This window comes from Cygnus atratus, chromosome 3, assembly GCF_013377495.2.
Source record: "Cygnus atratus isolate AKBS03 ecotype Queensland, Australia chromosome 3, CAtr_DNAZoo_HiC_assembly, whole genome shotgun sequence".
NCBI classification, from domain to species: Eukaryota; Metazoa; Chordata; class Aves; order Anseriformes; family Anatidae; genus Cygnus; species Cygnus atratus.
In genome coordinates, this window is record NC_066364.1 from 43786383 (window position 1) to 43802734 (window position 16352).

The following is a 16352-nucleotide window of genomic DNA, read 5'->3' on the forward strand; positions in this document are numbered from 1 at the left end:
TGGTATACAACAGGCACAAGCCACACTGCCTACTTATAATCAGCTTGTGCGCTAGGACCTCCAGGGCCTTTTCTGCAAACCTGCTCTCAAGCCATTCCAGGTTCCCACCCTGTAATTGCATGTAGTTATTTTGGCCCAGGAACAGGACTCTCCACTTGCTTTTGTTGAACTCCATCAAGTTTCTGCCAGCCCATTTCTCCTGCCAGCAGGTCCAGGTCATTCTCAATGACAGACCTACCCTCCAGAGTTATCAGCCACTCTCCCCAGTTCGTCACCATGAAGATGACAAGAGTGCAGCCTCATGATGACACCATCACCCAGCTCTCTAAGCACCTTCAGATGTAACCCACCCGACCCCATGGACCAGTTTGCTTAACAGCTCTCAATTGTCTTCTATTCTGGATAATGTAAAGACAGAGGCAAAAAAAAAAAAAAAAAAGCAGTCCAAGTTGTTCAGCCCTTTCCTGAGTCCCTTATCCCTAGGCCCCCTGCCCCCTCAGGCTGCATGCTCATACTTGCTTTAGTCTTCATTTTTCTGTCACAGTACCCAAACAAGCCCTTCTTACCCTTCACATCCCTACCAGATTCAGTTCCGAGGCTGGCTTGCCCAATCCCATCCCTACATAATCGGAGCCCCTCTGAGGGCAGCCCAAACCTGCTTCTACCCTCTATGCCTTTCCTTTTTGCCTCAGCTCAGTCAGCAGCTCCCTGCCCAGCCAAGCGGCTCCCTGCCATGCACACCTCAACTTCTGCACATTGGAAAGGACCATCCCTGTGCTCTGAAGAGCTTGCCACTGAAGACCAATCAGCTCTCCAGCCCTTCAAGGCAGTCAAGTAGTGTAACAACCTATCATGCCAGAAAGACTTGACTGAGGATGTTTTGTTATAAAGTCAAACAAGAAAAGTATTACCTGGTACCACTGAGTTGTGGTTTTCATAGTCAACACGGATTTTATTAGCCCTCAACCTTAGGGCAAAACAACACTTAAATGTATTTACCTGCAATATCATCTGAAGAGTCTTCATCCTGTGGCCTGTTAGGCCTTTTGCTTCTCTTTGTTTTCTCAGGGTTGGCTCTTGATGGATCTTTCACCCGCATCTGTTATATACTAGGAAGGAGAAACAGAGTTTGCTTTATTGTCTAATCGCTTTGTCAGGTTTATTGAGTTTAAACTCTAAAAGTGAAGATCAAGTCACATATTCAAATCTCCTGAACACAGTTTTAGACTGACTAATGTCACCTATTTTGTAATATAAAATATGAAGGTGTTAATAATAGCTCTTAAGAATGCTGTAAGATCAGTTTTATTACATGACATTACAAACTGTATCTGCACCTACAGGGGACATTCTTCCAAGCAGCAGTGGTAAGTATCTGGGAGAACGCAATTTACTTTATTTTTGTCATTTTAAACTACTACAAAGTTCCAGCCTTAGGTTCTTGTAAGTTACTAGTAACTTCATGGTAAGAAAAACTTCATTAAAATAAAAGCTTCTCATCTCTAACATACCTCCCTTGGTAAAGGTTTCTGTTACCATTCACCCATGCACATTCCCTAAAACCTTTTGAGTAATTTCAGACAGTTAAATCAAATGCAAAAGTCTTCTGATTCTTATGAAACTGTCCTCAGCTACCAGTAAGAACAAACCGCAGTGTGAGCTGACTCCTCTATTACTCATCAGAGAATCCATACAAATGAATGCTCTCATAGGAAATTAATAAAGGAGTCCTAAGAGAAACAGAACTCAATTACAAATATTTTCCACCAAACTTAAAAAAATAAAATCCTTCAGAGATTTCAGCATACTGTCATTTAATCAAAAAACAAATCTGAATTCACTGGATCAGTACAGCTGTGCATCACACAGCTTCCGCAGTTTAGTTTACAGGATGTCTTTCAATAATATGCTTCAGAAAAAAAAACAAAGAAAATTATGTTTTATTTTCCAAAAACATATGAATACATGACAATCAAACACTCATACACTGCAGACCTATGAGCAATTCTATTTGGAAGACAATGTTGCAGTACCACATACAAGTTAATAACGTCACCTGCCCCACTGATACCATCTTTAACTGTGCTACCGCATTGCTGCGCCAGAAACCTCTGAAATACTCTACACTTGGGAACAGCAAAAGATATATCCTTACTATAGATCAAGTAAATAAGTTTGTCAAAGCTTATAGTTTGTCCATCTAAGTTTTTAAATCTTGATCTTGGTATTCCTTCCCCTTTCATATTTGTAAAGCCCATCGGTGGAACAATCTAGATTCCAACATTCCATAGAGTAAGAAAGAAACCTTTGCTCTCTGCTTCCTTGCAATTCATTTTTTTGTGAAATGCTACATTTACATCACAGTCAATGTATACTATATACTGCCATGTTCCTCAATTACAGATTTCCAAAGTTTCTGTACTTAAGGGTACGAAGCTTCATATGCTTAGACATTCAAGTAAATAATGCTGCTAAATTCAGGGTTGTTGACTTTGCAGGTTTGCACTTCAAGCTCAAGCAGTCAGAAAGATCTGAATACTCCAGCTCTTGACTACATATATCCAACAACATTTCAAATCCTTGATGTACATCAAGAGCCATGCAACACAGCAACCCCAAAACAGTACAAGGTGCTTCAGATCCAAACGATGTCAAGTGTATATTTATCTCTACCTTGGGATCTCATGATATACATACACATAAGCTTCCACAGGAAACCTTGCATCACCACTTGTTGCACTGCAACTTAACCAAGCACAAGATTCATCAGGACATTCACCAGACAGCAAGGCTGATACAGCTGCTGTTAGAAAACTGAGGATTTTATATCATATTATGTAAACAGTTAATAGCAAAGGCAGCAAAATGTCCTCCCTAAAGGAACATAGCCACGTTTAGGTTATTCAGCATTGACGTAAATGATGTACCAGTTCATTTCAGCACAAAAATTCTTTATCTATTTGGACAGATTATGTAAGCTGTCCAAACCACAGCTTTCACCCAAACGAAAGTCATTTCAAGATCTCAGATAACTTTACAAAAGAACGCTTTTGCCCCCAGCCAGCTGAAATACAAGCAAGTCTTTTCCACCTCTGAAAGCCCGTGGCCAGCAGGCCAGCGGGTACTATCCGAACAGGGCGGGAGCAGCCCACTGCTGGAACCCGCTCTCTACAAGCCTTGAGGACATGTGGAGAAGACTGAGTGTCAATTAGTACCAAGAATGATCTGAAATGTGGCATTTCTAACTGAATATAATCAACGTGGCATTAGAAACAAACGCTGGCAGGAAACCCAAGCACTGACGCTGCAGGCTTGGGAATCCACCGACCAACCCAGAGACTTCGCAGTCATCTTTGAGTAAGAGCAGGCACAGCAAAAGATAACATGGACCATTAGATTAATCAATTTTCATAAACACACGCACTGAGGCATCCATCAGACAATGTTTACTGACCTGAGAGCTCTCAAAAAAGCCACAGAATATCAAGGACCTAGCCAGCCAGGGTTTGTGCCTGATTTTGAAAAGCGTGGAAGTGGGATGAATAAGAACACAGTAGCTACTCAGCAAGCATCTGAGACACAAGTAGCATAGTATAGACACGGCACTATTTGACCTCTTCCAGCACATTCAGGGACAGAAAACATTACACGTAAAAATTTTAATTTAATGACTAAAATCACGGCCAACAATTCAGACTCAAAACTCTTATGCCAGCCATGCGATTATTACCTTTAGTCAAGAAAAATGAGGAAGAAACGTAAGGTGCTTCAGGAATTCCTTCCTAGACCTGTTCCAGTTTACGTGAAATAAAATATTAATAGTTTATTGAAATGAAAGCCCTGAACAAAAATAGAGCCAAAAAGAAGCATAGAATACAGCTAAGAAAAAATTAAGAGAGAAACTCTCTAGGTTTCTCTTGGCCATAGAAGCAATGCATTCAGGACAAGCAGGCAGAGGGGAAACAGACAATTTACATGAAATGAACTTGATACACTGAGGATTAAATACCTTGGCAATATCCCCATGATTTGTCTCTTTCCAGGCCAGTTTCCTTTTTTTTTTTTTTCTGAATACGTTCAAAGACTAATTTGTGGCTACAGTGATCAACTGAGGAACATACTGAAGGAGAAAGACTTCCTCCGAATACACAAGCAGGAAGAAGCCCCTGTAAACCCTTGCTTGGAAGTTTGTTTCTGTGACGGAATAACAAATGCAGTACGTTTACCATTTCCTATGCACAAAATCAAGTCACGGGGCAAAGGTATTCGTCTAATCAACCTGCCAAAAATAAATAAATAAATGAAGATTGTTGTGGTAGAAAAAGCTGAGTTCGGCCAGCATGTTACCTTCACCCTGATCTCTACTCAGCACATAGTAAAAATCTTAAATAAAAATTACTCAGTTTCATGGAAAAAAAATAAAGAATATGAATAGAAAGAGCTGAACCTCTTCCATTTAAACAATCATTTCATACAAAACTAAGAACTAGTATTTGCCAAACTTGTTCATACTCTTTGAGCTCTGCATACAAGAGTTTGAACTGTAATCATCACCACTTGCTATTCTTGGTTTACTTACTTTTTAAAAGACTCCTAATGGCAGCCTGCCTACAAAAAGCTGATTAAGATCAAAAGCTCCTCACTGTAACTGCTAATTTCCAGCTTTCTAGAAAGATCAAAACACTTCAAAAGCAGCAGAACAATCTGCCTACCTAATTTTAAAAGCTTCAAATTTGTCAAAGTGCCAAAAATCAACCTAAGATACCAGTGCTGAATTTGTTGACTTAAACCTAAGGCATGCCTAGTCTATTTTTAATGTAAGGTGTGCGTGAAATAGACTGTATTTAACACAAAAATGCACCCTCTTAGTAAAGTATACATTTAGAAACTACAAAGAGTTGGATATAGTTCCTAAAATTAGTAATTATTTCTTAAGTTTTATGTCTTACTGAAACTCAGTAGAGCTAGGACCAACAGAAGATACAAGGCCAGAATGAACCTGAATTCACTTTTCTTTGGGGAAAAAAATAAGCAGGTCTTTCCTCTTCACAGGATCCTCCTGCAGCAGAGGTGGAGAAGCAAACAGCCTTCACTGCCTGAACCCCTCAAAACCCATTCCCACCTTGCACACCTGACTCAGAGGTTAAGTCCCTCCTCCTACAACCCCACAGCTCACTTGCTAAATTGCAAAACGCGCAACCTCAGTGTGCTTCCCCACGCTGCAGCTTTGCTGTGGTATTTATAAGAACCGCGAAGCAGACCACCAGCGTGGCAGAGGAATAGCCTGCCACCCTGACGGCTGCCATATCGCTGCTTCCATTCCATCTGTCGAGACCCACTTCTTCTCTCATCTTATAATTAGGGTGCCAGCCCCTTCGGGCAAGAGTCGTATTTTTGTTCTTATCTGTGTAATGCTTATCACAACATTTTTCCTGATTCATGATTAACTGGGAGGATTATATTTGCATTACTAGAATGCAAAAAAATAAGATAAAAATGGCATAATAACCATTAGTTTATCTAAGCATGCTTACCCTACGAAATATAGTTAAATGGGTCTCCAGGTACTACTTTGGATATGGGAAATACTCTCCCAGTAGGACTGGTCATTAACTGTGAAACCAGTAGTGTTAGTTATTTCATCAGTGGGCATCTGAATTGAAAAGAGCTGGGGCAAATACGTTTACCTTAATTCCTCTTTTCAGCTGGGGTATGCTAAGTTCCAGCTGCCTTACCATTTGTAGTCAAACTTTCCAATTAAAATTATACAATTTTATGTTGCTAACGAAAAAAAATAAAATTGCATTGGGCTGGAAAAGCAATAGAGAACACAGAATCTAGCATTCCAAAAATTAGCACAGGGCTTTCATGTATCTTAACAGAACTGTACAGCTGCCAAGAGCAGACTACCACCAAAACACAGGGCTGTTGAACAGAAAAGATGTGCAGATTAAGTCAAAAGGTCAAGATGCTCTGTAGCATATTTGTGATGCGGCTTTATGAGCTTCCTTCTAACTGTGAAAGTAGAAAAAGACGAGACTTGCGCAGGTCAGAAATGTCAGATCCTCTGTGACTACTGCAGAACTGCCACATGTTTTGATGCAAGTTGCAAGTTGATATATTTTGGATGTCTGTTCAGAGCATTACCTGTGGCATTTTGGCTTGCTCGCTACTAGATCAAATGTCATACAACCCCAGCAAGAACCGCATCCATCATGGTCAGCAACTGGGCAGTGTCATCAATCAGTGGGCCGGGGCGCTCCGCGCTCTGACGGCCACCAAAACCTTTGCGGCAAACAAGCCCTCGCTGCCTGCTAGTGCAGTAAAAGGACCAGAACTCCTGACTGGTAGTGGCAGCCACACTTCTTCCCCTGGAAAATGTCATCTGAAATTCTGAAAGCGTCATCTCCAAGATTTCCCAGCCCAAAGGCACATCACACATCCTACACCATCACTAGAGCTCAAACGCCAGCCCTGACATCGTATTGCAGCCCTAAAAGGGTGAGACACTCACGTACTTTTGCAGAAGTGAGACGGAGCTGTCTGACTACTGGATACAACTTTTCAAGTGAGATTAAACATCCCATAGCATTATGTACTTCTATTAATCATTCTTTATTCATCTGTCCATGCTACGCACGGTCTGTTAATGTTCATGTCTGCATCCTACACAATCCTCTTTGTATTTGCTACTGCAACCCACTCGCCACACAAAAACTACTTCTAATGATGAACAGATCCAGGTGTGTCCAGAAACAGGAACAGAAAGAGCCCTTAGCCGGCTTTATGACTAAAGTAAACACAAGGATTGAGTGGATAAAGGAGTAGTTCTTTGATGACATATTTTTGCTGGCACTTCATAGCATAGGTTTTGTTACTGTCTTACGGAAAAATTCAGGGATTCCTCTCAATATCCAACTCATAAAGCAAATCCAACTTTAGCTTATGCTCTCTATCCTACTTCAAACATATTGTCAAAAACATGAACACGCCAAGAGGAAAAAACATATGGGCTGACGTGTTCATGGTCTAACATGGATGTTCCCACACATTCACAGATATCCCTGAAAAAGTGAAATAAATACCATAAAAAGAGCCACAGCTTGTAAGTAATGATGTTGGCCTGCAAATGAAAACTTCGTATGTGAAAAGGCAGTCGGCTGACAGCTGACAGACTAAGCAGTCACATGGTATGAACAGTGATGCAAAGAGTGCCATCACCACAGAAAATTTGAGGGAATAACAACCAAAACAGCTGGAGAATAGGCTGAACTCTCAGCGTCCTGGCAGAATAGCCATGGGACAAAAACTGGGAAAAGAGTCTTTCAAGGTGTCATAAGGGAAAACAAAAGGCAGTATCAGCAAAGGATGAACTGGAAAGACATTGTAAAGTCCAATTTTTTAATTTTTTTTTTTAAGTCAAGTAATAGCAAGTAACGAAAATGAACTATGGTTGTGGCATACTGCATGAGATAGCAGACTGAAGCCCACCCAAGATAATACTTAAGCTGAGAGACTCAGCGCCAGAGACTCATGCAGTCCCCCGCCTAAAGGGCTGAGTCGGAGCAGATCCCAGGAAGACGAAGACTATGCAAAGCCTTCCATCTACTTTGGAAGCTGCAGGAGTTAACTAATTAATGGTGGTAAAACAGATAAAAACAAAGGACTATGAAAAATTAGCCTAGGCTTTCTGAAAGTCAAAGTCTTGCCGCCGAGAGCAAAAAAAATCATTCTATCATCTTCCTAGGTACAAATTGCCCCAGTTTGTTTTGATGACATGTCTAAAGTAGAACAACTTGTCCTTGATCTACGATTGATGTTCACAGCAGAACCTGGGAGACGCCAGCTGTATTTCTGTGAATTTGGCGGAAACAAAACTACAGAATACCAGTTCTTCAATATTTCATGAAGAAATCTGACAAAATATTTACAACTGTAGTAAGCTGTGGAGTAGGATATGCCTTGTAAAATTGCTATCAACCTGGAACATGTGTGAGCCGCTCCTGTACCTCCATCTAAAATGCGTGAAAATGAGATGGGAAGGAACCCTTTAAAACATGAGTCTTCCTGTATAAAAGGACTGTTTAATGGAATTCGGAGACACCTGTAGCCAAAGACATCATGCAGCAAGACACTTGAAGTTACTGCCATCCGCTTCTGCTTTCCTGACATCTTTATTCTCATACTTCTGTGTTTAACAGGCAGCCACACACATACCCTGTTTAACCGTGCGAGTAGCAGCGGATCTATAGCAAGAGCAGGATGAACTCCTAAAAGCATACAGACAGCAGGAGACTGAAGCCCTACAAAAATCCACGCATCACAAACCGAAGCATGAGCTCAAGTACAGCGTGCAGAGCTGCCGCTGTGGGTCTATAGCACCGTATTTCTGACGAACGAGGGGCATCACCACCAGCTCCACGCTAGATTTCCCTCCCTGGGAAGCCAACCCGGCGTACCAGGGAGCCGTCCCTGCGCTCCGACCGCCGGCACATGCTGCTGAGGGCTCGGAGGGAGCAGGCGGCACCGGGCTGGCATCTGCTGCGCTGTCGGGACCCGGCGTGCCAGCCCGGTGACACGGGACGCCACAGCCACTTCAACGCGTGCCTGCTAACGCAAGGCGAAGGCAGCGCATGGCCGAGCCCAGCGAGCTGCGGGGCCACCGGTCCCCTCCCAGCCCTCACCGGGACGCCCGGGGGAGCCTCACCCTACACGCACGGCACCGGCTGCTCGGCCCCCGGGGCTCGCCGCGGGTCCCCGACCTGTCCCCCGTCCCCCGTCCGTCCCCGGGCGGCTCCGCAGGCCGCGCTGCTGCCGCCGCCATGTCGCGGCGCCTCGGCCCTCCCGGCCCGGCCGTGCGCTGCCGGGCTCCAAGCTCCGAGCTCCGCAGCGGAGCCGGCCCCGGCCCCGGCCCCGGCCCCGGCCCGACCGCGGCCTCCCCCCCGCGCTCGGCCCGCACTCACGGAGCGGCGGCGGGGCGCGCAGGCAAGGAGCGGCGGCAGGAAGCGGCGGAGGAAGCTGGGCCGCAGCCAGGGCCCCGCCGCTCCGCTCCCCGCCGCTCCGCTCCGCCCGGCGCGGCCCGCCCCCGGCCTCGCCCGGGACCAGGGGGCCGGGCTGGGGCGGCGGGAGGGGAGGGAGGGGAGGGAGAACCGGGGGGACCGGGACCGGGGCAGGCAGCGCTATGGGGAGGCTTGTGCGGGGGTGTGGGGGAAGAAGGAGCTGCCTCCGGCGGCCGGGGATGGGGGTGTTACACGGGCACCGAGGGTCGTCCCCGGACGGTGCGCCTCAGGCGAGCTCCAGGGGGAGATGAGAGTGAGAGCACATCCCAGGCTGAGCTACGGGTGTGCAGCGCACGGGGTCTTCAGGCTAAACCCCAAAACGTGTCCGGGCATCCCGGGGGGCACCTTTATTTGGACAGGAGGCAAGTCTGAAGCAACGACCTGGAGTTTCGTTTTATCAGAATACCGTTATCACAGAATCGCAGAGTGGCTGAGGCTGGAAGGGACCTCCTGAGATCATCTAGTCCAACCCCCCTGCCCAAGCAGGGCTGTGAGAAAAATCTCAAATAATTTCTTCAGACGGGATCTTCTGTGAAGCTATTTTACTCGCGATTGCAATGGCAGGCATCCTGCCAATTGGGAGCACATTTTAGTAAACAAATCATAACCTTTTATTCCCTATTACCCAACACCTGATCACCTCCCCTGTTTCCTCATTGGCTGAGTACTACAGGTTCACAAGCTACTCGGTGCTCCTCTATACCATATATGTACAATTTTTTTTCTTCAACCCTTTAATTTCTCCTTTTTCTTTTTTTTCCCTTTCTTATGTTTTGAGAACTTGTGATCTTTGTTTTACTGTTCTCACACTGCTCATCCTGTTTTTCTCAAGCTTCTGCCTTATTTTGGAACATTGAGGCCTTCTACTGTCCACTTATCTACTTGGCATTTCTCCTTGTTATGACTACACATCTACCTTTGAATACAGACAATTAGTTCTCTACTGCAAAAACACAACTTAGTTTCTCACAGGGCCACCTAGAGCATGGCATGGAGTAGAAAAAAAGGGGGGGAAGGGGAGCATTACTGTGGGACTCCCCAGAAAACAAGGGTGGAGAACCTGTAGTGGATCTACCAACAAACAGACTTTAGGAATGGTTAGGGAACCACACGGAAGCCATGGGCCTGAGCAAAGACAAGTTAGCAAGAACAGTATTGTTGAAAGAGGTTGACAGACCAAGCAGGGTTTGATTTAGGTAGGAGGAATTCTTTAGGCACTGTGATGACAGCGGTGACCACTGAGCACAAGGATCAGAAGGCAGACTGCAGGCCATGTAACAGATGAGCACCAGGCCTTAATTGTGAACACCACGTTCACTGAATGTGAAAAGGGGGAAGAATATGGAGCAATAACTGGGAAACAAATTGGATCGAGAAGGAGGTTCTTCCTTGTCTTCATGGGAGAGGTTAAAGACTTCTTGCACTGCAAGAGCAATAAAAAAATTAAAAGGTTAAAGAAAGAAGGAAGGGGAGCTGAACACAGAGCAACAGTGTGTGATGTAAAGGGGAATATATTTACTGAGTGCAAGAGAGAATATCTGGAGCAGGTAGAAGAATATCAGGACAGTGGCAGAGAGGGAAGGCAAGCAGAGGAGGTGGGAAAGATGAGGAAGTTTCCCCAAAGAAATGGACTGAATCCTGTGCAGAGTGAGGACAGAAGTCTTTATGCACAGACTTCCAACACGTTGGGAAAACTGGGATATGTAAAGCATGGTGAAGGATGCTGTGGGAAAGAGAACTGCCAGTATATGGGAAGGCTGAGAGTTTGGTTGGAAAAAAAATAGATGATAGTCAGAAGAAAGTATAGTAATAGAAAAATCAGAAAGGAAGTGACACTTGGTGAAAGCCTAGGTCTGTGAACCTTACCTTTGATCGATGGTGACTTCAAGTCATATGAGAAGATGATGATACAGAACATGCAAGGGTAAATGTGACTAAACAGTCAGCTGGCAAATGAAGCCACCACGTATCAGTGTGGGATTCTGTACAGAAATTGAGATAGTCCCAAAAGGTGAAATGAAGAAAGCTGCTGAGAAGAGGCTGAGAAGAGGCTAAATGGCAATACCCCATAGGTGAGAGGAGAATAGAACGTGCAGAGTTATTAGCAACAGTGATTTATGTGATACCGTAGCAAGGATTGTTCACTGGAATATTCCTGCTCATGATTCTCTCTTCTATCCGTTCATTAAGTTGTTGCCTACTGACTTAACCAGATCTTGCAAAAGATGCCTTGTGAATTGTTCCTATTTTTGCAAGCAAGCTAGTGTGTTCTCTGTGTGTATGTGCGTGTGAACCAGGGTCAAATTAAAGCCATAAATTAATTTATAAAAATAGGACCCTATATGAATATGCATTTCATGTGAAAAGCATTGTGACACACCACAGCTCACGTTTAAGTTCCTCACAGCAACACATGCTGTAAATGGTCTTTGGTCATTATTTTACAACAGGTAAAATATGTAGTAAAAAATAACTCAGAAGAGGGGGTATTTTATCTACCTATATCTTGTTACAAATGGGAAACACATAAAACTTCGACTCATATATAGATATACTGCTTCAAAGAGACAGTTTGCAAATGTCTGTCACGGAGGCCATATGGAGAGGCTGGCAGAAGGGCAGCTAGTGAACCAGCTATACGTGCCAGCTTCGATTTGTCACACGTATCGGCACTGAGAAATATTTTTGTTCTCCTTTTGAGAAAGAAAACTCTCATTAGTGAAGATTCAACGACGGAGTCCTCAAAATGTAGTTATGACAGGAGAGGATCAGCATGGTCACTTTTAGACTGGCATCACCAGTACGTAGCAAGCACACTGTACGTACAGGCTGAAAGCACGTCGAGTGAGCTTAAAGCACGTCGAAACGCCCTTTTTTCGGTGCGGCGGCCCTATCCCACACGGAGACCTTGGAGCTGGGAACGAGGTCCCACAGCCGGTGCTGACAGGGCTCGGCCGGGCACGGCGCGGTTCCCCTGGGCAGGGCGCCCCGAGGCGGGGCAGGGCTGGGCCGCCGCCATTTTGCGTGCGGGGGGCGGGCGGATGGCGGCCGGCGGCTGGTGCGGGCACCGAGCGGTGCGGGCCCTCCGGGCGGCCGGCGGCAGCCGCTGGGGGCGGTGGGCGGCGCCCGGTGAGGCGGGGGGACCCCGGGGGGATCCCGAGGGAGCTTTGTCACCGGCGGTGGCCTGCCTTGGGGGAGGGAGGGAGCGCGGGGCTCACGGGCTGCGCCTCTCTTGCAGAGCCCAGGGCGGTCGGTGGCACCTCCCGCAGCCTCTGCTCCCAGGGGGAGCGCGGCGTTTCCTACGAGGAGTTCAAAGAGTTGAAAAAATCCAGCGTCGTCCACATAGATGTGCGGGAGAGGTGGGAGGTTGACAGAGACGGGAAGATCCCGGCCTCCATCAACATACCGCGTAAGCTCTTCGTGATGCTCTGTAGAAACGTTTGCTCTTTTGGTCCGGTTGGTGGTCCGGTCTGTGGACAAGTGGTGATGACATGCAAGGAGAAGCTGTGCTAAACGGTGTCGAATACCCTGGGAGACTAAACCTTTTTTTTTTTTCTTCCCAGAGGAATTTGAAACCTTAAAATGTAAGCTTATTTGTGGGTAGAGAATATGTGAGACTTTATTTATTTTTTTATTTCACAGTGAACGAATTAGTGGAAGCTCTGCAAATGAACCCAACGGATTTCAGGGAGCAATACAATCAAAAGATGCCTGCCAAGTCAGACCATGTGGTTTTCTCCTGCTTTGCAGGATCAAGAAGCAAACAAGCACTGAATTTTGCCACGTCCTTGGGTTTCAGCAGGTAAGCATATGGCTTCCTTGTGTAAGGGCGGAATCAATACGAGTTCCCCCAGTAAGTAAACTACAACTCTCTCTGAGCTTCTTACGGGTATGGATAAAAACTTCAATGTGGAATATGAACAAAGAGATTAATATTAGAGTTAGACAACTTATAAACAGTACCTCCTTATGTCTCCACTGAACCTTGAAAGATGCAGTCTGGTGTTATGGGAAAGTGAGATGTCCTGTAAAGCAACCACACAGCAACTCTGCTTATATGCTGCAGGTGATGCCATATGCTGCAAGACCACGCTGATGCTGAAGGGTTCTTCAACCTCTTACGTCTCCCTTGCCGAGATGTTGCTTGTACAGCTTCATAAACGCTAGTTCTGACGTGCAGGATGATGATTGGAAAGGTAGAAGAGGCTCATTTTTGTAGAAGTAGAATCTTAAATTATATTAAATAGTTTATGAAACCACACTGTGTGTAGAATTGCAGTTTCACCTGTAGGTTCACCAAAGACAAAATATGCATTTGCTTTCAGTAAAGCAGTGCATTGTTTGCCAGGTATAAAATAGTGAAGGGACTAGCTAAAAAGACAACGAGATTGATAGCGTGAAAGCAAGAGCAGCATTGGGTTGGTAGAATTGTTAAGCCCATGACAGAAGGTGCTTTGCTGAATTGAAGACTATGGGTAGAATTTCAAAAATAGGTTTTTACTAAATTGCAAATCAAGAATTGGAATATCCTTGCTGATTGTAGTCAAAAGTAGGGGACTATGCCCTTGTTTTATAAATACATTGTTTTAAATATGTGCAAAATATCCTTTATCACCCGTTTTTCATATGGTGGGTTTTTGTTTTTTCAAGGCTGTTTTTTCACAGGCTTATGTCAGGCCTATGTAGCATGTAAGTGTGCAAGGAATTAAAGACCTTCATAACATCTGAAGTATTGGGCATAATGTCATGCAAATCTCCCACTGCATTGAGGTGTTTCCTTTTTTTTTTCTTGAAAAAAAAGGCAGCAAACTGTTTCTAGCTGTTACTACTTGCTTGGTATTTGATCTCCAGCATTGTGTCATTTGGAAGAAATGGGTTACAGAATACACTACTTGGATGCAGAGTGTTTGATGTTCCTTGTACTCTTGTCTGGCTGGTTGCACAGTGTACTAGTGTATTTGATTTCAGAGAATTTCTGTATGCTTTTTTCTCTATTTTTTCTTTTTCGTGTCCTTTTACATACCTTTATGAGGAAGAGTCTTCAGTAACATTCTATCTTCTGCAAACTTTCAGAGCTCAGCACTATCCTGGTGGCTTTGAGGAATGGGCAAAACGTGAACTTCCAGAGAAAAAGTGAAGATGACTGCCTCCATCCCTGCCCTACCTTCAGAATGCTTTGTAGATTTTAGCATTTAAACTACCTGCATTCCACTTTCAGAATACAGTCCTCTTCTGTTTTCTTGTGTAAATGGGCATTTACCTTTAAATAGTAATGCACCTAATGGCTTGATTAAAATTATATTTAAGGACTATGACATGAACAGATGTTAAATTTGTTTGATTTTTATTTTGTGCTATGATGATGCTAGAAGTATGTGAAAAGAATTTTGTATGATCTGCTTTATGACTGTTTAAACTAATGATGATAGTACACATAAAGTTATCCTTTCCAAATAACTGTGTTGGATAGTTTGTTTAGAATAACTGTAGTTTAACTATTCTAATGGAATTGGGGTAATTGTCCTAAGCACAGATTTATTACTCTTCATGTATAGTTATAATGTTAAAATATTTGATGTTATCAAGGCTATAAATAGAGTAGCAAAGGTTTAGGTTTGTACTATGTGATTGCAAGGCCAAAACTCCAATACCAGTCACAAAATACAAAGAGAAACTGCCCTGACGTTAGAATACTTGCTGTTTAAGATGTTGTGTGATTTCCTATTTTAAAAGGATATCCATTAATATACACTGATCTGCTTCTGCGCACAAGATGCAGTAGTGTTCAGTCAACTTGCTCAGTTCCCTCAGTAGCTCAGCATCAAGTGAGAACTTGCCTATATTTGAAGTTATTATTATGAAGATGTAGTCATCTTAGGCTGGAACACATGAGGTGTCCAAGGAAGTTACTTAACTCCCTTCCTTCTGTGTACATTAATTTGTATGTCTTAAACATGAAAAAAAACAAACCCACCCCCTCCACACCTATAAATTTGCATAGTCATAATTCTAAGGATTTTTTTAATGCTGTTAGCAGTTCAAAAGAGCTGGCAAAGCTAAATTGCTCTGGCCCCTAGAAAACTTAGCTCCTAACACAAAACTCCAGGACTAGCCAGGATGTCTTGAAAAGAGAATTAAAATTTCTGATTCTGCTCTCATCAGTATTGCAACATTCATTTATCATAGAGTTCTTTTATTCTGACAGGCCAGTCTGCATGGACAGCAAGGGACATAAAAAAATATACCCCACCAAGCTTAGGTAACAGACAAGAAAAAGTAACTGTTAGAATTTTATTTCCAATAAATTATGCAATTTTTTTCTAGAGGAGAGCACCTGTACATGGTACAGCCAACCATTAACTGTGCTGCCCTGACTATTTTACAGGGAGCGTTGCTTTCTCGTCTTTTCTAATAATTAGAAACCCAGTAGCAAAGCTGTCATAATAGTGAGTAACACACTTTTCTTCGAAGAATCATTGACTTTTTAGCAGTCTTACTGCACTATCTTATTTCCAATCCATTAAAAAAAAAGAAAAAAGCTTATGTAAAGAACCAGAATTAAATCTAATTTCCAAAATACTGGTTTAGTTTAACTGATAAATAATGGAAGTAAGATGAAACTAAAATGTCAGGATGTGTGGGTGTTACTTTGTTGTGGTCAATCACCCTGCAATTCTTGGTATCTTACTCTGAAGCATCTTTTTCAGATAGGATTGGGAGGAGTAACAGATGCCACCACATTTGTTGGCTTTGGCCAAATCCTACAGTCTTTTAATTTTGCCTGTTCAACATGACCTAGACTATCAATTTCACAGTGCTGTGGGCACATAATCAAAGATGCAACTGAAGCCCACTGTTGGCGGAGTCTCGCCAGGCCTCACCAGGGCTAATGCCGCCTTCTGATTTAAATCATTAAGGTCAGGTTGTATGGAAAATTTGAAATACACTGAAAACATTAAGCAAAATGTGTAGTTAATCATGCCTAGCTGTATTGACCATACCACCAAACTTCAGCATATAGACGAACAAAGCAGGGAGATCTAATCAACTACACTTAATCACGATTCAGTCATAGATGGCCAACGCTTCTTTTTGTTACTACAGCTGGGTTTGTTGGAAACATCTGAGAGTACACTGTCAACAAAACATTAACAATGGTTATATTGGGTCACACCATGATGTCTCATTCATTGTTTTCTGTTTTGCAGCAACCAGTAACAAACATCTGAGGAAAAGCATAAAACAGGATAAGCAGGTACTGATACAATACCCAGGTTATTCTCATTTAAAGTG

General features: G+C 43.7%; 2 protein-coding genes across 4 annotated transcripts in view; one reads left to right on the forward strand and one right to left on the reverse strand.

Annotated features, from left to right (window-relative positions):
• Positions 1-9081, reverse strand: part of USP45 (ubiquitin specific peptidase 45) — a 55185-nt gene extending 46104 nt beyond the window's left edge. For both annotated transcript variants that reach the window (XR_007707939.1, XM_035561713.2), the window contains exons 1-2: positions 8964-9081; positions 1000-1109 (exon numbers count right to left, since the gene is read on the reverse strand). Coding sequence is in view for 1 of the 2 variants with exons in the window: in XM_035561713.2 (XP_035417606.1) it covers positions 1000-1099 (100 nt within the window). In the remaining variant the exon portion in view is untranslated. The remainder of the gene's footprint in view (positions 1-999; positions 1110-8963) is intronic.
• Positions 9082-12062: 2981 nt separating this feature from the next.
• TSTD3 (thiosulfate sulfurtransferase like domain containing 3) lies at positions 12063-14516 on the forward strand. Of its 2 annotated transcripts, XR_007708058.1 has the most exons (5): positions 12063-12188; positions 12298-12468; positions 12702-12861; positions 13126-13255; positions 14133-14516. XR_007708058.1 is itself a non-coding variant. In XM_035561733.2 (4 exons), exons 1-4 carry the CDS (start codon positions 12101-12103, stop codon positions 14194-14196), a joined length of 483 nt encoding a protein of 160 aa, XP_035417626.1. In that variant the 5' UTR covers positions 12063-12100; the 3' UTR covers positions 14197-14516. The 2 variants fall into 2 exon arrangements, 1 of the variants encoding a protein (XP_035417626.1); XM_035561733.2 differs by lacking the exon at positions 13126-13255.
• Positions 14517-16352: the final 1836 nt, after the last annotated feature.

Excerpts from the sequence above, each read along its gene's own strand:
- TSTD3 (XM_035561733.2), top strand. The coding sequence starts at position 12,101 with ATGGCGGCCGGCGGCTGGTGCGGGCACCGAGCGGTGCGGGCCCTCCGG. Across the intron at positions 12,189-12,297 it reads GGGGCGGTGGGCGGCGCCCG|AGCCCAGGGCGGTCGGTGGC; the intron begins GTGAGGCGGGGG and ends CCTCTCTTGCAG. Across the intron at positions 12,862-14,132 it reads ACGTCCTTGGGTTTCAGCAG|AGCTCAGCACTATCCTGGTG; the intron begins GTAAGCATATGG and ends GCAAACTTTCAG.